This window comes from Cherax quadricarinatus, chromosome 15 (assembly GCF_038502225.1).
Source record: "Cherax quadricarinatus isolate ZL_2023a chromosome 15, ASM3850222v1, whole genome shotgun sequence".
Taxonomy (NCBI): domain Eukaryota; kingdom Metazoa; phylum Arthropoda; class Malacostraca; order Decapoda; family Parastacidae; genus Cherax; species Cherax quadricarinatus.
The window spans coordinates 20,189,419-20,215,101 of record NC_091306.1 but is presented as its reverse complement, the minus strand read 5'-3'; the positions used below and the strand labels follow the sequence as shown (position 1 = coordinate 20,215,101).

General features: G+C 38.2%; 2 protein-coding genes across 4 annotated transcripts in view; one reads left to right on the top strand and one right to left on the bottom strand.

The window, feature by feature from the left end:
- LOC128692165 (uncharacterized) overlaps positions 1-23,849 on the bottom strand; it is a 70,904-nt gene extending 47,055 nt beyond the window's left edge. The window contains exon 1 of one of the 2 annotated variants that reach the window (XM_053781239.2): positions 23,596-23,849. In XM_053781239.2, the coding sequence (XP_053637214.1) occupies positions 23,596-23,815 (220 nt within the window). In that variant the 5' untranslated portion in view covers positions 23,816-23,849. The remainder of the gene's footprint in view (positions 1-23,595) is intronic. The other variant, XM_053781240.2, reaches the window with a different exon arrangement.
- The window catches only part of LOC128692164 (BRCA1-associated protein), a 135,393-nt gene that overhangs the window by 16,655 nt on the left and 93,055 nt on the right, over positions 1-25,683 (top strand). For both annotated transcript variants that reach the window (XM_070085198.1, XM_070085197.1), the window contains exon 6: positions 9,365-9,554. In XM_070085198.1, coding sequence (XP_069941299.1) covers positions 9,365-9,554 — 190 coding nt within the window. The remainder of the gene's footprint in view (positions 1-9,364; positions 9,555-25,683) is intronic.

Genomic DNA, 25,683 nt, shown 5'->3' with positions numbered 1-25,683 from the left:
CAAGCTTCACATCCATATAAGAGTGTTGGTACTACTATGCTTTCATACATTCCCTTCTTTGCCTCCATAGATAACGTTTTTTGACTCCACATATACCTCAACGCACCACTCACCTTTTTTCCCTCATCAATTCTATGATTAACCTCATCCTTCATAAATCCATCCGCCGACACGTCAACTCCCAAGTATCTGAAAACATTCACTTCTTCCATACTCCTCCTCCCCAATTTGATATCCAATTTTTCTTTATCTAAATCATTTGATACACTCATCACCTTACTCTTTTCTATGTTCACTTTCAACTTTCTACCTTTACACACATTCTCAAACTCATCCACTAACCTTTGCAATTTTTCTTTAGAATCTCCCATAAGCACAGTATCATCAGCAAAAAGTAACTGTGTCAATTCCCATTTTGAATTTGATTCCCCATAATTTAATCCCACCCCTCTCCCGAACACCCTAGCATTTACTTCTTTTACAACCCCATCTATAAATATATTAAACAACCATGGTGACATTACACATCCCTGTCTAAGACCTACTTTTACCGGGAAGTATTCTCCCTCTCTTCTACACACCCTAACCTGAGCCTCACTATCCTCATAAAAGCTCTTTACAGCATTTAGTAACTTACCACCTATTCCATATACTTGCAACATCTGCCACATTGCTCCCCTATCCACTCTATCATATGCCTTTTCTAAATCCATAAATGCAATAAAAACTTCCCTACCTTTATCTAAATACTGTTCACATATATGCTTCAATGTAAACACTTGATCTACACATCCCCTACCCACTCTGAAACCTCCTTGCTCATCCGCAATCCTACATTCTGTCTTACCTCTAATTCTTTCAATTATAACCCTACCGTACACTTTTCCTGGTATACTCAATAAACTTATTCCTCTATAATTTTTACAATCTCTTTTGTCCCCTTTCCCTTTATATAAAGGGACTATACATGCTCTCCGCCAATCCCTAGGTACCTTCCCCTCTTTCATACATTTATTAAACAAAAGTACCAACCACTCCAACACTATATCCCCCCCTGCTTTTAACATTTCTGTCATGATCCCATCAGTTCCAGCTGCTTTACCCCCTTTCATTTCGTAATGCCTCGCGTACCTCCCCCACACTTACATTCTGCTCTTCTTCACTCCTAAAAGATGGTATACCTCCCTGACCAGTGCATGAAATTACTGCCTCCCTTTCTTCCTCAACATTTAAAAGTTCCTCAAAATATTCTCGCCATCTACCTAATACCTCCCTCTCCCCATCTACTAACTCCCCTACTCTGTTTTTAACTGACAAATCCATACTTTCACTAGGCTTTCTTAACTTGTTTAACTCACTCCAAAATTTTTTCTTATTTTCATTAAAATTTCTTGACAGTGCCTCTCCCACTCTATCATCTGCTCTCCTTTTGCACTCTCTCACCACTCTCTTCACCTTTCTTTTACTCTCCATATACTCTGCTCTTCTTATAACACTTCTGCTTTGTAAAAACCTCTCATAAGCTAACTTTTTCTCTTTTATCACACCCTTTACTTCATCATTCCACCAATCACTCCTCTTTCCACCTGCCCCCACCCTCCTATAACCACAAACTTCTGCCCCACATTATAATACTGCATTTTTAAAGCTATTCCAACCCTCTTCAACCCCCCCACTACTCATCTTTGCACTAGCCCACCTTTCTGCCAACAGTCGCTTATATCTTCCCCGAACTTCCTCCTCCCTTAGTTTATACACTTTCACCTCCCTTTTACTTGTTGTTGCCATTTTCTTATTGTCCCATCTACCTCTTATTCTAACTGTAGCTACAACTAGATAATGATCCGATATATCAGTTGCCCCTCTATAAACATGTACATCCTGGAGCCTACCCATCAACCTTTTATCCACCAATTCATAATCTAACAAACTACTTTCATTACGTGCTACATCATACCTTGTATATTTATTTATCCTCTTTTTCATAAAATATGTATTACTTATTACCAAATCTCTTTCTACACATAGCTCAATTATATATACTCTGATAATTATACTTATGTATACCTGTACCTAAATAAACTTACACACTGTGCTGGCATGCAGGTACACATTAAAATCAGTAAGAGTGTCTTAGGTCTCCAGACGTCATATTAGTAATGATAATAATAATCACCGAGTCTCATTTAAATGTCGTATATTACGTTAATATACACATTTTCATTAATCCATCAATGATATTTTCTCGAAATTATATAATAAACACGATGCATAACATATAAATATGATAAATACACCCCACAGTTGAATAAATAAACATAAATATGAGATGTGGTAGCAGATGACTTGCACAAGTGACACCATATTAGAAAATAATAATAGTAATAATGATAATAGTTACCGAGTCTCATTAAATGTTGTATATTACGTTAATATACACATTTTCATTAATCCATCCATATTTTTTTCAAAATTATATAATAAACATGATACATAACATATACAGATGGTAAATACACCCCACAATAGAATAAATAAACATAAATATGAGATGTGGTAGCCAGATAACTTGTACAAGTGATGCCAAGAATAACATTTTCTCTAATCTAACATAAGAGAAAATGTGTTACTGGGGGTAACTGTAGAAAATTATTCCTTTCGTATGTATATAAGTAAGTTTATTCAGGTATACACAAATACAGTTACATAGATTATCATACATAACAGCATATGTGTAGAGAACCTAGGATAACCCAAAAAAGTCAGACAGAGTGACTTATTTCCATTGCTTTCACTCGGAGTATCATTTCTTCTCAAAATAATGTTACATTAGAATGGGAGTGTTCTTCTTTATTTATTCTACCGTATCAATGTAGAGACAACCTGTACACAAAGTAACTTGTACACAAACCAGACGTGTACACTTTGTTGTTTACAAAACTTACCTTCACCTGAATCACTAAATCACCTTGAATCACTAAAGACACCCTTCTCCTGCATTGTTCTTACTGAGACCTGGCTTAAGCAGGACACAATAGATATCTACCCTCTACCAGGATACACAGCAGTCCACAACTGCAGACCATACTAAGTTGTGGGTGGTATTGCAATCTATTACTCTAACCAATTATCTTGTATTAGCACCACTTGCTTTAGTGATGAATATGGAGAATACATTTTTGCTAATTTTACTGTAAAAAACCTTAAGACGCCTATAACAATCGGTGCCATTTACCAGATACCCCACACAAACATCCCAAATTTCAGTGAGAAATTAAAGGCACTAATAACAAACAGACAAATGAATAAGCACCACCTTCTCTTAGCTGGAGACTTCAACATCAACCTTGGCCTAATAGATGATCAGCCTGTAACTGATTTCATCAACAGTATGAACAACACACTTCTCATACCAACAATAACTAAACCAACCAGGCTCACTGAAACAAGTGCAACCATAATAGACCACATATGGACCAATATACTAGCCCCCCTTAAATCAGGGATAATCACAGATAGCACTACAGACCACTACCCAACCTTCCTCTTGACAAACATTAGTAAACCACCACTTGAATACAACAAAGTTTCATTTAGACTCAATGATGAGGCCTCAATAAGGAAGTTCACAGCTGACCTAGAGACTGTTGACTGGCCTACAGAATTCTCCAAGGCCAATGGTATTGATGACTGGACAGACATTTTTCTTAACAAATTACTTAGACTATACAACAAACATTGTCCTATAAAAACGAAACAGATCACAAACAAATGGCTTGGTTGCCCATGGCTAACCAGCACCATTCTGAAATCCATTGATAAGAAACACCAATATGAAAAGCAATATAGACAGGGCTTAGTACACAAAGATATTCTTAAACACTATTCATCAGTCCTCACCAAAGTAATAAAGAAAGCCAAACAACTATACTACTCCAGTAGATTCACTGACACAAGAGGAGATATAAAAAAGACCTGGAAAACACTCTCTCAGATTCTAGGGACCCACAAACTGAAAAAAAAACAAGAATATTGTCCTAACTAAACCTAATGAAACACCACTGCATCCCACTGACACAGCTAACAAGATAAACGACTTCTTCTCAACCATAGGTTCTAATCTCGCCAATAAAATCTCACGTACCAATGCCCATGCCGGGGACTACCTAGATGGGAATTTCCCAAATTCCTTCTATCTTGCTCCAACTGAGCCCACGGAAGTCACCGAGATTATAAAGTCACTTAAAAATAACTCAGGGAATCTGTCTCATGTTCCACCATTATTGTACAAGAGAGCGGCCCATGTCCTCTCGCATGCTATCTCATTACTTTTTAACAAGTCACTAGAAACTAGCACCTTCCCGAAACTACTCAAGACGGCAAGGGTTACACCAATACATAAAGGTGGTGACCCTACAGATTTAAACAACTATAGGCCAATATCAAACTTACCATTGCTATCCAAAATCTTTGAGAAACTCGTGCACAGGAGACTATATTTATTTATAACGGCACAAAACATACTCAACCCCTGCCAATGTGGATTCAGGAAAAATAAAAGCACTAACGATGCAATCATAAAAATGCTAGATCTGCTTTACACAGCATTGGAAAATAAGGAATATCCACTAGGAATTTTTATTGACCTAAGAAAAGCTTTTGACACAGTAGACCACGGCATCCTACTCCACAAACTTGACCATTATGGTATAAGAGGCCATGAGCTTGCATAATTCAAATCTTACCTTACTAATAGGTATCAGTATGTCACAATTAAAGACACAGCATCAACAACACAGCCACTTGATGCTGGAGTTCTGCAGGGAGGTGTCCTTGGTCCCCTGCTCTTCCTCATATACATCAATGATCTTCCAAACGTATCTCAACACCTGAACCCCATTCTCTTTGCTGACGACATGACTTATGTCATCTCTCACCCTAATCTTGCCACCCTCAACACCATTGTTAATGAGGAGCTGATCAAAATATCGACTTGGATGACAGCCAATAAATTTACTCTTAGCACTGACAAAACCTACTACATTATGTTTGGTAGCAGAGCAGGAGATGCACAAATTAACATTAAGATCGACAACACTCTAATTGCCAGGCATAATGAGGGCAAATTCTTAGGCCTATACCTCGACAACAACCTGAACTTCAGCACCCATATCCAGCACATAACCAAAAAAGTATCCAAAACGGTTGGGATCCTCTCCAAGATACGATACTACGTGCCGCAAACTGCCCTTCTCACACTATACCATTCACTTATATATCCATACCTCACCTATGCTATCTGTGCTTGGGATTCAACTGCAGCAACACACCTAAAGCCAATAATAACCCAACAAAAAGCCGCAGTAAGAATAATCACTAAATCCCATCCCTGGCAACACACCCCCCCACTCTTCATAGATCTAAACTTACTCACTGTTCAGTACATCCACACTTACTACTGTGCAATCTACATCTACAGGACCTTAAATTCCAATATTAACCTTGACCTAAAATGCTTTCTTGATAGTTGTGACAGAACCCACAGGCACAACACCAGACACAAACATCTCTATGACATTCCCCGTGTCCGACTAAACCTTTACAAAAATTCAATGTATGTCAAAGGCCCTAAAATCTGGAACACCCTGCCTGAAAACTCTAAAACTGCAGGCACATTCATCACCTTCAAAACTACCATCAGAAAACATCTCATCTCCCTGATACACCCTGTCAACTAATTACACGAATACCACCTGGTGGTTCACACTTACACTCACTCACCCATTTGACCATAAACAGAAAAATCAATCTCAATCCCAAAATAATGAATCTTAACTAGTCATAAGTTGGCCTGTGATACTCCAATACTGAAACTATGTATAGTGCCAAAACAAAAGCATTCACATTGCTAAACTCACAAACTAGTATTTAGTCACTTAGCCATAATACCAACTTACCTCATAATTTTGTAATATTTTAAACTTAAGATTTAATTTAAGTCTGCCCGAAATGCCTAGCCATGCTAGGTGTTCTAGTGGTACACTCTATAATTATTATTTTACTACATGTAAACCACCCAATAACCAAATTCTGTAAACTCAGCATTGTAATCCTTATAGAGAATAAACTTTGAATTTGAATTTGAATTTACATAACTCTGCGCCTGTCCTCTCTCATGTACTCATTCTTTCTCTCTCTCATTTATTCGTTTTATCTCATTTACTTACTCCTGACCATACATTAAGACTACAAATATTTTAAGGTAAGTAATGAGTGAACTGTATATACATTTTATCGCTCTGGGATGCTTAAATATCATAGAATATGTGTGGGTGGGTTGGCCTGGTATGGTAGCCCGTCTGGCTACCATACATACCACACTTGATTTTTTACAATAAATACTACTCATCTCACCCTAGATAAAGACTACAAATATTTTAAGGTAAGTAATGAGTAAACTGTATATGCATTTTATCGCTCTGGGATGCTTAAATGTAATAGAATATTATGTGGCCTGGTATGGTAGCCCGGCTGACTACCATACATACCACACTTGATTTCTTACAATAAATACTACTTGTCTCACCCTAGATTAAGACTATAAATATTTTAAGGTAAGTAATGAGTGCACTATGTGTGTATTGTACTTTTTATTGTTTTTTGATGCCTAGTTCTATTGCTAACTTAATATATGTTAGTGTAAACTTGTTATCTAGTATTTGTATGCATTTATAAGTGGAAAAAAAGGGTGTTCCACTTTATGGCGATTTCCGCTTTACGGCAGTAGCCTGGAAACTAACCTGCCGTATAAGTGGGGCCCTACTGTATTTTAAGGAATTGTTAAATGTTGATGAAGATATGGAAGCTGTGATTTCATGTATAGGTCAAGGAGGAATAACATTTTATAGGAGTGAGGAAGAGCCAGTTGTGAGTGCGGGGGAAGTGCATGGGGCAGTGAGTAGAATGAAAGGGGGTAAAGCAGCTGGGATTGATGGGATAAAGATAGAAATGTTAAAAGCAGGTTGGGACAGTTTTGGAGTGGTTAGTGTTTTTATTTAATAAATGTATGGAAGAAGGTAAGGTGCCTAGGGATTAGCAGAGAGTGTGTATAGTTCCTTTGTATAAAGGCAAAGGGGACAAAAGAGAGTGTAAAAATTATAGGGAATACGAAGTTTGTTGAGTATACAGTGGTACCCCGAGTTTCGAACTTACTTCATTCCAGAATGTTGTTCGAGTGCCAATACCGAACGAATTTGTTCCCATAAGGAATAATGTAAATTAAATTAGTCCATTTCAGACTCCCAAAAATACACTTACAAACGCACTTACACAATTGTTTGAGTTGGGAGCAGTTCGAAACTCGGGGTACCACTGTACCTGGTAAAGTGTATAGTAGAGTTATTATTGAAAGAATTAAGAGTAAGATGGATAGCAGGATAGCAGATGAATGAGGAGGCTTTAGAAAAGGTAGTGGGTGTATAGACCAAGTGTTTGCAGTGAAACATATAGGTGAACAGTATTTAGATAAGGATAGAGAGGTTTTTGTGGCATTTATGGATTTGGCAAAGGCGTATGATAGGGTGGATAGGGGGGGGGGGCAATGTGGCAGATGTTGCAAATGTATGGAATAGGTAGGTTATTGAAAGTGTTGAAAAGTTTTTACAAGGATAGTGAGGCTCAGGTTACAGTATGTAGGTGAGAGGGAGATTATTTCGCAGTAAAAGTAGGAATGTATGATGTCACCATGGTTGTTCAACATATTTATAGATGGAGTTGTAAGAGAAGTGAATGCTCAGGTGTTGGTAAGAGAGTGTGGGGTTAAAAGATAAAGAATCTAGCACCAAATGGGAGTTGTCACAGTTGCTCTTAGCTAATGACAAGCTGTGCTTTTGGAATTATGAAGAGAAGTTGCAGAGGTTGGTTGATAAGTTTGGTAGGGTATGTAAAAGAAGGAAATTAAAGTGAGTATAGGAAAGAGTATGGTGATGAGGATAACAAAAAACTTTGGTAACAGAAGGTTGGATATCAGATTGGAGGGAGAGAGTATGGAGGAGGTGAATGTGTTCAGATATTTGGGAGTAGACGTGTCAGCAGATGGGTCTATGAAGGATGAGGTGAATCAGAATTGACGAGGGGAAAAAAGTGAGTGGTGCACTTAGGAGTCTGTGGAGACAGAGAACTTTATCTATGAAAGCAAAGAAAGGAATGCATGAGAGTATAGTTATACCAACACTCTTGTTTGGGTGTGAGGCATGGGTTGTGAATGTTTCAACAAGGCGAAGGCTGGAGGCAGTGGAGATGTCATGTCTGAGGGCACCATGTGGTGTGAATATAATGCAGAGAATCCGTAGTTTGGAGATTAGGAGGAGGTGTGGGATTACCAAAACTGTTATTCAAAGGGCTGAGAAGGGGTTATTGAGATGGTTTGGACATGTAGAGAGGATGGAACAAAATAGAACAACTTCAAGAGTGTATAAATCTGTAGTGGAGGGAAGGCGGGGTAGGGGTCGGCCTAGGAAATGTTGGAGGGAGGGGGTAAAGGAGGTTTTGTGTGCGAGGGGCTTGGACTTCTAGCAAGTGTGCGTGAGCGTGTTAAATAGGAGCGATTGGAGACAAATGGTTTTTAGGACTTGACATGCTGTTGGAGTGTAAGCAAGGTAACACTTATGAAGGGATTCAGGGAAACCGGCAGGCCGGACTTGATTCCTGAATATGAGTAGTACAGTTCCGGCACTCTGAAGGAGGGGTGCTAATGTTGCAGTTTTAGAACTGTAGTGTAAACATGCCTCTGGCAAGACAGTGATGGAGTGAATGGTGATGAAAGTGTTTCTTTTTTGGGCCACCCTGCCTTGGTGGGAAATGGCTGATGTGTTAAAAATACATGTATTCATATAATATTTGGAAATTATTGAGTTGATGATAGCGATAATATAGTGTTTGTCTGGTTCCTTTTGGGAGATGAGGTGATTTCTAAGCAGAGCTTTGAATTAATGTGCAGGCAAGAGCCCTTTTGTATGTTCAGGCAATGAATTCCAGATCTTAGGGCCCTTTATATGCATAGCATTTTTTGCATAGCGAGAGATGGACATGAGGGATATCAAAGAGAATTTCATGTCTTGTATTATGCAAGTGCATTCTGTTGTAGTTCTCAAGAAGGAGTTGGAGAGGAGGGTTAATATTGGAGAATAATGTTCTGTGTATGTAGTAAGCACAACAATGTGAGTGGGTATTTTGTATTTTAAGCAGGTTCAAGCTCTTAAATAGCTCTTAAATTTAGTAATAGTAAGTTGGCAGTAGTTAGGCATAAAATTTTATGCAAGAGAAAAATAGTCATTTCATGTAATAAATTTTCTTTATTTTCCAGCACTAAAACAAGTTTGGATGAAACAGAATCACGATCAGAGATGTTATGTATGCTGGCAGTCCCAACATCTATGACAATTCATGACTTGTTGCAGTTCACGGCTCCATGTTACTCTGTGATACAGCATATGAGAATCATCCGAGATCCAACGCCCAACCAGTATATGGTGCTCATAAAGTTTAGAACACAAGTGAGCCAAGGTTTCTAAATTTTTTATGGTTCATTTCTTTTTTTTTCCACCTATGCATATCCCATTCAATAAGTTTTATTTTTCCAGACTAATTCTGTTTTTATTTTTTTCTCCTTGAACTTTCAATAGTATGTGCTGTTAGGAGCAATTTTTTACACAATTTTCATATCTTGGTTCAAATGGCAGTGTCATTTTTTAGATTAACTCTTTCAGGGTCGAGACCCCCGATCCTAAACTTGTTCTCAGGGTCGAAAAATTTTCAAAAAAGAAAAATGATTTTTTTTGGTGAAATGATAGTCTTTTTCCAATGGTAATGACACCAAAAGTATGAAATTTGTTGGAAAACTTTTGGAATTATACTCTTGTGAAGTTAGCGGTCTTGACGATATAAATGTAGTGTCTGCCTTTTCCCTTTCCCTTTGGGAGGTACCAACTGTTCATGTCTGTTTTCCCCTACTGCCATGCACTAAAGCTCTCCTGCCTACTGCTGCTTCTCGCTCTCTTTTTCTTGATCACTTCCATCGGCAATTTCGCCCACTTTGAACCCTCTTTTCACCAGTTCCAGTGTTCCGGTCGACTAAAATCATAACTATTTTGCTAGATCTACATTTGTTCTATCAATTGAGTACAAGAAACCGCCCATTTACTGATATCAACTACTCAATAAAGTGGTCAGAAATTGGCAACTTGGCCAATTTCACACCAATTTTTAACGATGCAAATTTCAAAATAAGGTCCAGAATAAACAAGACAGACATTCCTGGCACTAAAATAATATTTTCTCTGTTCATTAGTCATGTCTGCAGGCTCCTCTTATACAGTGGAATCGTTCCATGACCTTGCTCGCATCTGGTTTTGCTCGTTTACAGAATCAATTTTCCTCGTTTAAATTAATTGAAATGGAATTAATCCGTTCCAGTGGAATTCCAGGCATGACAAAATACTTCAGTAATTTTCCTAATATCAGCTCTCCAGCTTATTTATCTATCAGAATTCATTTAATATGACATAAACAGTATTAACCCCTTGACTGTCGCAACCCCCAATCCTGAGGTGTCTCCTGGTGTCGCAAAATTTAAAAAAAAAAAAAAAATTTTTTTCTTATGAAATGATAGAGAATCTTTTCCCGATTGTAATGACACCAAAAAAACGAAATTTGATGGAAAACTGACGGAATTATGCTCTCGCGAAGTTAGCGACCTCGGCGCTGTTTACAAATCGGCGATTTCGCCCACTTTGAGCCCTATTTTCGGCTAATTCCTTTGTTCCAGTCGCCCAAACTCATAGCTATTTCTTTAGAACTCCATTTTTTCTATCGATTGAGTACAAGAAACTGCCCATTTACCGATTTCAACTACCTAATAATGTGGTCAGAAATTTGCAATTTGGCCAATTTCACGAAAACTAAAAAATATGACAATTTCAAAATAAGGTCCAGAATGAACAATGCAGACATTCCTGGCTCTAAAATAATATTTTCTTTGTTCATCAATCATGTCTCCAGGCCCCTCTGATATTACTCTTGCTTTCTATTTTGAATTTTTATTCAAACAAAAAATAGAAGACTTACTATTATGCAGACTACTGCAATACTGTAATAATTGTATAACTAACATCAACCCATTCATGACTGCATATTGGAATGGCTAGTTGGACATTTATTGGACAATGGCATCATTTGTTTACTTTTGAACAAAATCAAACATTTCCCCTACTTTGAGCTCCATTTCTAGGTTCTTTTTATAGTAAAATCAATCAAAATCACTTCTATTTCTATAATATGTTTTCCATTCTATCAAATGAGACCAAGAAAACGAGAATACAACCATAAATACTATACGAAAATAGACCATAAAGTCGGAGTTTTTTTTTTCTCATTGCGCACTGCGTGCTCCAGGATTTTTTTTATATGGTGCACACTGACCACACAGACCCATTCTCTCACATGTGGGCCTACCAGCTTTCTCCTGCTTGATTTGAAGCTGCTAGAATTTATGAGTATATATACGTCAAACACGGTACCTCGTAAGACGTATATATACGGCCGTGACAGTCAAAGGGTTAATAACATAGTAACATGATATATACACTAGAATGAATAAAATAAATGTCATTACATATGTGGCTAGTGGTGGTGACAGCAGCCATTGTTGTTGTTAGCAGGGTACAACAAGGTTGTTTTCAAGGTACAAGTTCTGCCACTGCTGCTTCATGTTGTCTGCCACTGCTGCTTCATGTTGTCTGCCACTGCTACCTCATGATGTCTGCTCCCACTTTTGCTAGCATGTTAAAGAGCTTTCCAGTATGTGAAGGTTGAGGGGCAGTGCCAATCAGACAGGTCTTAGACGGTGACGTCATTTGTTTACTCTTGAAAATCACCAAAGAATCGAACATTTCTGCCTCTTTGAGCTCAGTTTCAAGGTACTTCTCACCGTGAAACCAATCAAAATAATATCTATTACTATAGTATACGGTAGATCGTCATTTAGCACAGTAGTTACACTCCTGAAAATGCTGTGTTAGGTAAAATCGTGTTAGATAAACTGAAGAACTTATGGGAAAAATAGGGTAACGTTCCTGGGAGCCCCCAAAAAGCCAAACAACTTTTTTTTAGGCCTCCACATCTTACAAAAATAAAAGTGAATATGTAGTTTTAGTTCATTGTTGTGACGCATTATGTTGTTTTTACTGCTTAAGACCACAAATGTAACAGAAATAATAGTATTTCTTACCTTAAATTGTGGGTGCTGGCATTTGTGGATGATTGTGAAGAGTGGAGAGTTATGCTGTGGCCCTACTGGGCTGAGGTGGATGGTAGAGGTTCTGGTACTGAAGTTGATGGTTGTACTGGAGTGTCTAACTTTAAATCATTCAGTCAGTCAGGTCAGTAAATCAATCAAGTCACTCAGTAAGTCAGTCAAGTCACTCAGTAGGTCAGTCAAGTCATTCAAGTCATGTCACTCAGTAAGTCAAGTCACTCGGTAAGTCTGTCAAGCCACTCAGTAAGTCAGTCAAGTCTCTCAGTAAGTCAGTCAAGTCACTCAGTAAGTCAGTCATGTCACTCAGTAAGTCTGTCAAGTCACTCAGTAAGTCTGTCAAGTCACTAAGTAAGTCTGTCAAGTCATTCAGTAAGTCAGTCAAGTCACTCAGTAAGTCAATCAAGTCATTCAGTAAGTCAGTCAAGTCATTCAGTAAGTCAGTCAAGTCACTCAGTAAGTCAGTCAGTCAGTCACACAAACTCATGTTTACCTCTTTTTCTGTGTACAAAGTATGGCTACAGGTTATCTCTTGTCTAATATCTTTGTTTCTTTGTTAATTCTAACACTTAAGTGCTTATACTTCTTTGTGCCATCTTCAGCAACACTGGTATGGCTACTGGGTGTCTTGATTGCTTGGCAGATACAAGATATAGTAATTAAAATATCACAACACAATTCACAAACACAGCTGCCTTGTAGCAGAGAAAAACTGGACACGTATGAATTACGAACGCTGGGATGGTGGGGTGGTGTCGGGGAGTGGAAGGGGATGACGGGAGGGCTCCCTGGCTGCTCCACAACAAGGCAGCCGATTGAGCAAAAGAGTTTTTTTTTCCTTTCCACAAACTAAACTGTGTTACATAAAATTGTGCCGCAATTCTTCAATCGTGCGATACCTAAATCGTGCTAAATGACGGTCTACTGTATCTTCCATTCTATCAAAAGAGACCATAAAAGAAAGAATACAACCATGAAAACCATACGAAAATATACCCCTAAGGGAAGGCTAATGGCTGAGAAGTGAACTCCATTATTTATGGTCCGATTTCTTTCATTTTTGGTGTACGTTAAGAAACACCTTCCATCATACATTGCCCAAGTTTCAATAAGATAGTACAACAAATAACTGAGATCAAATTCCTTAGATCAAGAGCAAGAGCCCCTCACCAGCATCAAGGAACCTCCCTTGAGGCCTGCTCACATCTGAAAATTTTACTTGCGTCTGGAAGCAAAAAATCGACCAAGTGATTGCTCGTATCTGGAAAAATTCACATGTGGATGCACTCATATGTAGAGGTTCCACTGTATTACTCTTGCTTTCTATTTTGAATTTTTATTATCTCAAAAAATAGAAGATTTACTGTTATGCAGACTACTGCATTATTGAAAAAATGGTATTAATCATATCAGCACACTTGTGAAAGTACACCTACCATCCAACTTACGACCTGCTCAACTTACGACCACTCGACTTACGACCGTGTTTTTTATGCCAAATTTCTGGGAAATAAACAACTATTTGTGTTGTACACAGTGTTTATCCTAAACCTTACAGTATAAAATACAGTACTAACAGCATAAAAAGTAAAGTAAAACATGAAATACCAAAATAAAACAATAAAATAAAGTCATTACAAAAATGTTATGTTGATATTCAGTAGTAAAGTTCGACTTATGACCATTTCGAATTACGACCGGTTTCTCTGAACCGAACTCGGTCGTAAGTCGGATGGTAGGTGTATATTAGATTCACCAGTTAGTGTGTATTGGACGTGTGGCATGATTTGTTTACTCTTGAACATCGGGAAAAATCGAACATTTCTGCTACTTTGAGCTCAATTTCAAGGTACTTTTCATTGTGAAACCAATGAAAATCATCTCTATTTCTGTAACATATCTTCCATTCTATCAAATGTGACCAAGAAAACAAGAATACAATCATAAATACCATACAGAAATACACTGCACTACACGATCGGATTTTTTTTTCTTATTGTGCACTGTATGCTTCAGGATTTTTTTTATACTGTGCACACTGACCATGCAGACCCATTCTTTCATATGTAGGCCTACCAGCTTTCTTTTGCTAGATTTGAAGGCTCTAGAATTTATACCTACAAATTTGGCACTGACCCTGGCTCTCAAACCGTACGAGTATGGCACTGACCCTGAAAGGGTTAATTTTACAAGTGGTTATGGTGCTCCTTCTAGAGTTTGTAACTATTGAAATGTTTAGTTAAGACCTCAGTTATTCAGATTTCTCCTCTTTTATAAAGTCACTTCATCATAATCATATAGTACATCTTTCTAGATTGTCTTGTGTTTTAGAGCACATTTTTTTTTTTTTTCATTCCTGTAATGAGCCCTGCTAAGTTGGCTTATATTAGTCCACTTGTGAAAGTACTTTTATAAAGATGTTGTCTACAGTTTTTTTTGTAACATAACTGTTACATTATTTTCAATTTCTACATTATAATTTTGTCGCGCCTTTCTCCTAATTGCCTTCTGTATCCTATAACTGTTAACACCTTTGTGACAGGAGTTCTCCTTGCTTTGAATAACCCTTTCAGGTTAAATGCTTTTGAATAATAGAGGTACATTATTCATGTTATTGGAGGTGAGAAGTTCAGTGCTTGCACTCTAAAAGGGGGGTGAAGATGTTGCATGTTGGCAGGTCATCTGAACTGTAACATCAGTACACTTTCAGCAAGACATCGATTGAATGAATGATTGTGAACTTTTTTCCTTTTTGGAGGGGAAGGTGGGGGAGGCTGTGTGTTAAAAATATATATACCATAGACCATCAATTAAGATGGTAGTTAGGTTCCTGAAAATGCAGTATTAGATGAATCTGTTATAGGAACTGAAGAACTTCTGGGAAAAATAGGGTTGGGTTTCTGGGACCCCCAAAAAACCAAACAACTTTTTTTTAGGTCTCCAAATATTAAGCAAATAAAAATGATAATGCAGTTGTTGCTCATTGTCATTATGTATGTTTTTTCTGTTGTTCAAGCTACAAATGCAACAAAAATATTTCTTACCTTAAATTGTGGTTGCTAGTGTTTGTCGATGATTGTGAAGGAGGGAGTGGAGAGGCATGTTGAAGCCATCTGGGCTGAGATGGATGGTAATCCAGTCAGTAAGTCAGTCCAGTCAAGTGAGCCAGTACATCAATCAGTCAAGTCAGTACAGTCATTCAATTCAGTAGATCCTGCATTCAGTTCAGTAGGTTACTCATTCAAGTCAGTAAGTCACTCATTCAAGTCAGCCAGTCAAGTCATTCAGTAAATCAATCAAGTTGGTCAGTCAAGTCAGTAAGCCAGTCAGTAATTCAGTAAATCAGTTGCCATTAACCCTTAAACGGTCCAAATAGATCGACGTTCAAATTCGTAGTGCTACAAAAGTAGATCTACTTTTTTTTACATATTTTCAAATATAACAAAAAAAAAATGTAGATGAAAGTTTTTTTACACGTTTTCACGTGTAAAACAAAAAAAAAGATCTACCTTTTTTTACATACTTTCAGATGTTGAAAAAACATATATATACGTTTGGACCATTTAAGGGCTAAATAAATCAATCAAGTCAGTAGGTCAGTAAGTTAGTCAGTCAAGTCATTCAGTAAATCAGTCATGTCAGTCAAGTTGGTCAGTCAAGTCAGTAAGCCAGTCAATAAATAAGGTCAGTCATTCAGGAAATCAGTCAGGTCATTCAGAAAATCAGTAAATCAGGTCAGTCAGTAAGTCAGTCAGTAAGTCAGTCATTCAGTAAATCAATTAAGTCAGTAGGTCAGTCAAGTCAGTAAATCAGATGACAGCCTGGGTTATTCATTGCACAAGCCTGTATATTTGCTTCACTCTTTAATCATATCATATGAACCGACGCTTCATTAAGGCCATAAGTTCTCACCATGTCCACATAGGTACCACATTTAAGTTTGTCTAATACTTATCTCAATTTTCTTTATAATTCCAAGACTTGAACTTTTTTTTACTTTGTCTTGCCACTTCCTGCATCATTTGCATGCCTCCTGGGTGCCATGGTTTCTTGGCAGATGCATTGTATGGTAATGAAAAGACCAAAACCTAATTCAGAGACAATGCTGGGTACCGCACTGGACGTGTATATTCCAAGCACTGGTACGGAGGTGGCAGGGTAGGAAACTAGGGCCTTCCCTGTAAAAGACAATGGCTTCACCCACAGGCAGACTGCCTGTGGGTGAGGGGAAGATCCCCACCGTCCAGCTTGCAGCGCTGAAATTTTTTCCCCACCGAGAAGCAGAACCGTTTAAATTGAATTTTACGAAGTGTAAAACGAAAATGTGCTGCAATTTGACAATAGTGTAATGGAGAAAACGTTTTAAAGGAAACCGTTTTAATTGACGGTCTACTGTATGTTTTTAAATACAATGACTGTCTTCTGCCAAGGCAGGGTGACCCAAAGAAGAAAACACCTCCACCAACATTCACTTAATTGCTTCCTTTCTAGAGATGTTCTGACACTTCAGTCAGATTATTTCAGATGCTTTAACAATTTTGAGGGCCTGTCCCGTAGTTCTACAGCTTTGAAGCCAGGGTCATGAGCTCAGCCCACTCAGAGAAGCTGTGAGCAGTAAATTCAGGCCTAGATATAAGAGAATGCATCTGTGTGGTAAATGTGCACCATATAAAACTAATACTGAAGCACGCAGTGCATAATAAGGAAAAAAACTGCAGCCATGCTTTTGGATTAAAATAGTGACTTTGAGGTGTATTTTCATATGGGTTTTACAGTTGTATTCATGGTTTCTTGTCCTCATTTGATAGAATGGAAGATATATTGCAGAAATATAGATTATTTTGATTTGTTTTAGTACTGAAAATAGCTTGAAATTGAGCTCAAAGTAGATGAAATGTTCGATTTTTGTTGATGTTCAAGAGTAAACAAATTGCATCACACATCCAATACACGTCAGCTGATGGGTCTAATGTGTGTTCATGAATGTGCTGATATTATTTACACATTTATTACAATATTGCATCAGAGTATATCTTCTATTTTTTGGTGTGAATAAAAATTGTTTATGTGAATAATAAATCAAAATGGAATTCATCTGTAAAGCCTGGAAACATAACTAATAAACAAAGGAAATGTTATTTTAGTGCCAGTAATGCCTGCACTGTTTAATCTGGACCTCATTTTGAAACTGGAATATTTTGAACTTTGTGTGAAATTGGCCAAATTACCAATTTTTGATCACTTTATTGGGTAATTGAAATAGTTGATTGGGCAATTTCTTGTGCTCGATAGATAAAATGAAATACATACTAGTGAAATAGCTTAGAATGTGGTCAAATGGAGCAATGTAATTTGCCAAAAATAGGACTCAAAGTGGGCAAAATCGACGATGCATAAATATTGTTGACACAGCAGAATTCGCGAGAGCGTAATTTCATCAATTTTTGATCAGATTCCGTACTTTTTGTTTTATTACGTTCAGAAAAATGTTCTCTACCATTTCATAAGAAAAAATAAGAATTTTTTTTTTTTAAAACTCTTGGATCCTGTGGGGAATTCTCAGATTAAGGGTCTGGACCCTCAGAGGGTTAAAAATGAAAAGAAGTATTATTTAGAGAAATAGAAACATTGAGCCAAAACTCGATGCATCGTATATTACAGTGGACCCTCGGTTATCGGCCATAATCCATTCCAGAAGCTCGGCCTAAGACCGAAATGGCCGAAAACTTAAATAATATTTCTGATGAGAATTAATGGAAATAGGTACAAAGTAGATGAAGTGATTATAAGAAGTGTTATAAGAAGAGCAGAGTATATGGAGAGTAAAAGAAAGGTGAAGAGAGTGGTGAGAGAGTGCAAAAGGAGAGCAGATGAAAAAGGAGAGCAGATGAAAGAGTGGGAGAGGCACTGTCAAGAAATTTTAATGAAAATAAGAAAAAATTTTGGAGTGAGTTAAACAAGTTAAGAAAGCCTAGGGAAAGTATGGATTTGTCAGTTAAAAACAGAGTAGGGGAGTTAGTAGATGGGGAGAGGGAGGTATTAGGTAGATGGCGAGAATATTTTGAGGAACTTTTAAATGTTAAGGAAGAAAGGGAGGCGGTAATTTCATGCACTGGCCAGGGAGGTATACCATCTTTTAGGAGTGAAGAAGAGCAGACTGTAAGTGTGGTGGAGGTACGTGAGGCATTACGTAGAATGAAAGGGGGTAAAGCAGCTGGAACTGATGGGATCAAGACAGAAATGTTAAAAGCAGGGGGGGATATAGTGTTGGAGTGGTTGGTACTTTTGTTTAATAAATGTATGAAAGAGGGGAAGGTACCTAGGGATTGGCGGAGAGCATGTATAGTCCCTTTATATAAAGGGAAAGGGGACAAAAGAGATTGTAAAAATTATAGAGGAATAAGTTTACTGAGTATACCAGGAAAAGTATACGGTAGGGTTATAATTGAAAGAATTAGAGGTAAGACAGAATGTAGAATTGCGGACGAACAAGGAGGTTTCAGAGTGGGTAGGGGATGTGTAGATCAAGTGTTTACATTGAAGCATATATGTGAACAGTATTTAGATAAAGGTAGGGAAGTTTTTATTGCATTTATGGATTTAGAAAAGGCATATGATAGAGTGGATAGAGGAGCAATGTGGCAGATGTTGCAAGTATATGGAATAGGTGGTAAGTTACTAAATGCTGTAAAGAGCTTTTATGAGGATAGTGAGGCTCAGGTTAGGGTGTGTAGAAAAGAGGGAGAATACTTCCCGGTAAAAGTAGGTCTTAGACAGGGATGTGTAATGTCACCATGGTTGTTTAATATATTTATAGATGGGGTTGTAAAAGAAGTAAATGCTAGGGTGTTCGGGAGAGGGGTGGGATTAAATTATGGGGAATCAAATTCAAAATGGGAATTGACACAGTTACTTTTTGCTGATGATACTGTGCTTATGGGAGATTCTAAAGAAAAATTGCAAAGGTTAGTGGATGAGTTTGAGAATGTGTGTAAAGGTAGAAAGTTGAAAGTGAACATAGAAAAGAGTAAGGTGATGAGGGTATCAAATGATTTAGATAAAGAAAAATTGGATATCAAATTGGGGAGGAGGAGTATGGAAGAAGTGAATGTTTTCAGATACTTGGGAGTTGACGTGTTGGCGGATGGATTTATGAAGGATGAGGTTAATCATAGAATTGATGAGGGAAAAAAGGTGAGTGGTGCGTTGAGGTATATGTGGAGTCAAAAAACGTTATCTATGGAGGCAAAGAAGGGAATGTATGAAAGTATAGTAGTACCAACACTCTTATATGGATGTGAAGCTTGGGTGGTAAATGCAGCAGCGAGGAGACGGTTGGAGGCAGTGGAGATGTCCTGTCTAAGGGCAATGTGTGGTGTAAATATTATGCAGAAAATTCGGAGTGTGGAAATTAGGAGAAGGTGTGGAGTTAATAAAAGCATTAGTCAGAGGGCAGAAGAGGGGTTGTTGAGGTGGTTTGGTCATTTAGAGAGAATGGATCAAAGTAGAATGACATGGAAAGCATATAAATCTATAGGGGAAGGAAAGAGGGGTAGGGGTCGTCCTCGAAAGGGTTGGAAAGAGGGGGTAAAGGAGGTTTTGTGGGTGAGGGGCTTGGACTTCCAGCAAGCGTGCATGAGCGTGTTAGATAGGAGTGAATGGAGACGAATGATACTTGGGACCTGACGATCTGTTGGAGTGTGAGCAGGGTAATATTTAGTGAAGGGATTCAGGGAAACCGGTTATTTTCATATAGTCGGACTTGAGTCCTGGAAATGGGAAGTACAATGCCTGCACTTTAAAGGAGGGGTTTGGGATATTGGCAGTTTGGAGGGATATGTTGTGTATCTCTATACGTATATGCTTCTAAATTGTTATATTCTGAGCACCTCTGCAAAAGCAGTGATAATGTGTGAGTGTGGTGAAAGTGTTGAATGATGATGAAAGTATTTTCTTTTTGGGGATTTTCTTTCTTTTTTGGGTCACCCTGCCTCGGTGGGAGACGACCGACTTGTTGAAAAAAAAAAAAAGGTACAATTAATCCATTCCAGACAAAAATATTCACAAAAAAAAATAATTTTTTTTTAACAATTATATAAGTATTACATACCTTTATTGAAGGCTAATGCTGGCTTCTGGAAGATAGGGAGGAGGAAAGAGGGAGGAGTTAGTGTTTGGAAGGGGAATCCCCCTCCATAAAGACTTTAGGTAGCAAAGCCTTCTTTGTCTTTTAATGCCACTAAGACCAGCTTTAGAGTCACTGGACCCCTGTCGCACAACAAATTTGTCCATAGAGGTCTGTTTCTGGCGTCTCTAAGATTTCCCTGAAGAGGGACAGGGTTTTTTCACTGAACATGTTGCAGATATGGCTTGGTCAGGGTGGTGTTTCTCTACAAAAGCTTGCACCCTAGTCCACATTATACACACCTCTTTAACCCATAAACGGTCTAAACATATATACAGTAGGGCCCCACTTATACGGCGGGTTAGGTTCCAGGCTGTTGCCGGAAAGCAGACATCGCCGGAAGGCAGAACTCCATTTTTTCCATTTATTAATGCATATAAATGCCAGACAGCAAGTTTTCACTAAATTATATTAAGTTAGTAATAGAACTAGACATTAAAAACACACAAAGTAAAATACAGTCACGGTAAATTCATTACTTATCATAAAGTATTTGTAATCTTAATGTAGGGAGAGAGGTGAGTAGTACTTATTTGTAGGAAGTCAGGTGCAGGTAGCCCAGGTGTAGGTAGCACTGCTCCCTGTCTCATACTTAATATACGATATTTAAAACATCCCAGAGAGGTAAAATGCACATACAGTACACTCATTATTTACCTTAAAATATGTGTAGTCTTACTATAGGAAGAGAGGTGAGTAGTATTTATTTGTATAAAGTCAGTGTAGGTAGCCGGTAGGTGTAGCCTGGGCTACACCTACCGGCTACCTACACTTTGGCCCAGAGCCATATTATTAACATCGACATGCCATGTTCACTGAATTTAATCATTTCTAACAACTACCTTTAGATGCCATCATAAACGAAGGTAGAAGTAATGAATAATTCATGCCGAAAATTGTAAACAAAAGCGGAGTGGGGGAGTGGCTGGGCCAAACGCAGATTCATACACGTTTTCTCTGATGGCTGAACAGAGAAAACGTAATGTTGTCCCTCCACCCGGCTCCACAAGTATTATTATCAGAGCATATAAAATATGCAATAAATGCCAGACAACAAGTTTACACTAACTTATATTAAGTTAGCAATAGAAATAGGCATTAAAAACACAATAAAAGGTAAGATACACACAGAGTACACTTATTACTTACCTTAAAATATTAATATTAATGTGTGAGAGGTGAGTGGCAGGGTGTTTATTGAATAAAATCAGAATGGCACACCATCATCCTCTAACTTGGCACTTAAAGCAAGAGGCTTACAACTTCTCTTTTTATTACAGCTAACCTTAGACGCCATCGTCAATGAGAGCCAACTAAAAAAAGAGTAAACGAGAGAGAACGAGATACAGAGTTGAGACAATGTAAGAACTCAAACTGAAGAGGTAGTGGACGATCACTTGGTCAGGCGAAATAAATACGTATTAATATGTGTCTACTTTTAATTCATTCACGTCCATTTGTAAGAGTTTGTAAAACATTTACCTCAATATTTTTTTATTTTAATAATAATTACCTCACAATACAAATACTCTTACATTGTGCACAAGTTGTACAAGTTAGTTCAGAATAAACAAACAGCAACACACCATTTTTAGAGTGAATGAAGATAATATTAATAATAATAATAATAATAATATTATTATTATTATTATTATTATTATTATTATTATTATTATTATTTATTATTATTATTTATTATTATTATTTATTATAAAAAGCACTAAACCCACAAGGGTCGTGAATTGCTATACATAGAGTAAAGGCATACAAAAAGAATATTTTTCTACAGTTACCCCCCAGTATTTGACTAGAAAAAACGTAATTCTTCCGACACCACCTACACAGCTGCTTTGTAAACAAATCTCATATTTACGTCAATTTTTATTCTGAGTGTATGTATCATGTTTATATGCTGTGTAATGGGTTTCATATATAATTTTGAGGAAAATATCATAGATGGATTAATGAAAATGCCTATATTGATGTAAAATAAGACATTTAGTGTGCCCAAGAGTGATTATTATTACATAGTATTGGCGTCATGAGTAGAGAGAGACTTAGCGATTTTAATGTGTATCTGCACACCAGCACAGTGTGTGAGTATATTTAGGTACAGGTACACATAAGTATAATTATCAGAGTACATATAAAATATGCAGTAACTTTAAAACACTTGAAATTTTGGAAAGTTTCCTGACATAATAGATGTGGTCACGGAAAATGTAAACAAACCGGGTGGGGGCGCCGTATTTAAAAGACCGCTTGCCGTATAGCAAATTTTGGTCATAATTTGACATCGCCGTATTAGTGGAACACCGTAAGGAGAAATGCTGTAAAGCGGGGCCTTACTGTATACGTTTTTACCGCTAGTGCCCCAAATGTATATATACGTTTTATTTTTCCTTCCTTCAAATTTGGCCTGAGATGCCTTGTCAGCATAGAATGGGTTCTAATACTCGGCGTGCATGGTATTAAAAAAATCTGGGACAACTTAGTACCTTGTGGGAGCACCAGTTCAAATGAGCACCAGCTAGAGGAAACAGCACAGCAAACACCTGGGATTCACTGATGGCATGTAATATTAACACTCCCATTTTAAGAGGAAAGTGATTTTGACCCTGAGTTTAGTGGCTTTGAGGTGGATGTGGACACAAGTGGTCGAGGAAATGTAAAAAAACCTTGATAATAACCCATGTGCAATATTTGTGCAACACCCTTTCAGAATGTCTTATAATCTATGCCCGAAGTAAAGAGAAACAAATCTGGCTGGCTGGCAGGCTGGCTGACTGACTGGCTGATTGGCTGGCTAGCTGGCTGGCCAGCTGCGTGGCAGCCAGCTGTATGGCTGGCCGGCTGCTGGCGTCCTGGCTCTATCTCCGTTTGTTTATCTGTATCTATGTCTTTCTGTCTCTCTGTCTCTATCTCTGTGTATCTCTGTCTGTCTCTGTCTTTGTCTCTGCCTATGTCTCTTTCTCTCTATCTGTTTCTGTTTCTAGTCTCTCTGTCTATCCCTGTCTGTCTCTGTCTATCTCTTTCTATCTGTCTGTCTTTCTCTGTCTCACAGGTACACATAAATACAAGTATACATAGTGTAAATTACCAGAAAAAGTGCTGTACTCTGCTTGAAGATGAGTCAACGTGATGACGATGCAGTCTTGTGGCTCGCTCTGAGACAGAGAGCTAGACGGATAGACACATAGACAGGGAGCTTGACAGACAAATAGACAGGCATGTTTGTGTACCAGCGAAAACAAAGCAGGCCCTAATCTTTTCTTATCAAGTATTATCACTGCACCCTTGCGAATGCTCAGAATGCTCATCAAACGTCAGCTCTCATCAAATGTTATCTCATCTTATCACGTCACTGTTAGGGGTGGACTTTCTTTGTCTTGCTTCAAGGGAACTTATTATTTTATTATTATTACCTAATCATCTCCCTCCCTCCCCTCCCCTCCCCCCTCCCTTATTATTTTACTTATTATTTTATTATTATTGCCTAATCATCTCCCTCCCCTCCCCTCTCTCCCTCCCTCCCTCCCTCCCTCTCTCTCTCCCTCCCTCTCTCTCTCTCTCTCTCTCTCTCTCTCTCTCTCTCTTTCTCCCTCTCTCTCTCCCTCCCTCTCTCCCTCCCTCTCTCTCTCCCTCTCTCCCTCCCTCCCTCCCTCTCTCCCTCCCTCCCTCCCTCTCCCCCTCCCTCTCTCTCTCCCTCCCTCCCTCTCTCCCTCCCTCCCTCCCTCCCTCCCTCCCTCATTCCCCTCCCCTCCCTCCCTCCCTCCCTCCCTCCCTCCCTCCCTCCTTCCTTCCTTCCATCCATCCTTTCTTCCATCCTTCCTTCCTTCCTTTCTTCCTTCCTTCCTTCCATCCATCCTTCCTTCCTTCCTTCCTTCCTTCCTTCTGTCCCTTATTCCTTCCTTCCTACCTTCCTTCCTTCCTTCCTTCCTTCCTTCCTTCCCTGTTATTATACACTTCCACATATCCAAAACATTGCTGGGACCTATAAATACTTTATATATCAATCAAATCAAAGTTTATTCTCTACAAGGATTACAATGCAAGGTTTACAGATTTGATTTGATTTGATTTGATTCTTGACTGTCCCTCACGTCCACACTCTTTCACATTGCCATCCCCTCACCTCCCTGGTGTTCATGTATTACTGAGGTCTCGAACAACTTTTCCAGGTGTTTTATGCATACAATAGTAGCTCTAGGTGTGGAAAGAAGCCAGCCAAAACACCAAACATTTTATCAGCAATGAGATTGTAAATTATCTAGAAAACACAATAAAGAATAAGCGATCCTACAGTGCAAACAACTAATAAATGTGTAAAATAAAAGAATAGAAACGCAAAATAATCATCCATGCTCAACTCCTACATGAAAGTTCGTCTGCAAGATGTGTTCGGATGCTTAATTTTTTTTGTACACGCACAAGAACTACTATAAATATATTCCAAGACAATAGTAAATGACTAAGGCAGGCGAAAATGTCCACCTGTCAATGTGTTTGTGACAATGTGAGTACAATTTCAGTACCTAATACTAGTGTCAGAACAAAGATTGGTTATGAAATGACAAGAACTACTATAAATTGTAATTATCAGAACATAAAAATTCTATAAAATAATAATAATAATAGTTAGAGTATGTAGGAAAGAGGGAAATTTTTTCCCAGTAAAAGTAGGCCTTAGACAAGGATGTGTGATGTCACCGTGGTTGTTTAATATATTTATAGATGGGGTTGTAAGAGAAGTAAATGCGAGGGTCTTGGCAAGAGGCGTGGAGTTAAAAGATAAAGAATCACACACAAAGTGGGAGTTGTCACATCTGCTCTTTGCTGATGACACTGTGCTCTTGGGAGATTCTGAAGAGAAGTTGCAGAGATTGGTGGATGAATTTGGTAGGGTGTGCAAAAGAAGAAAATTAAAGGTGAATACAGGAAAGAGTAAGGTTATGAGGATAACAAAAAGATTAGGTGATGAAAGATTGAATATCAGATTGGAGGGAGAGAGTATGGAGGAGGTGAACGTATTCAGATATTTGGGAGTGGACGTGTCAGCGGATGGGTCTATGAAAGATGAGGTGAATCATAGAATTGATGAGGGAAAAAGAGTGAGTGGTGCACTTAGGAGTCTGTGGAGACAAAGAACTTTGTCCTTGGAGGCAAAGAGGGGAATGTATGAGAGTAT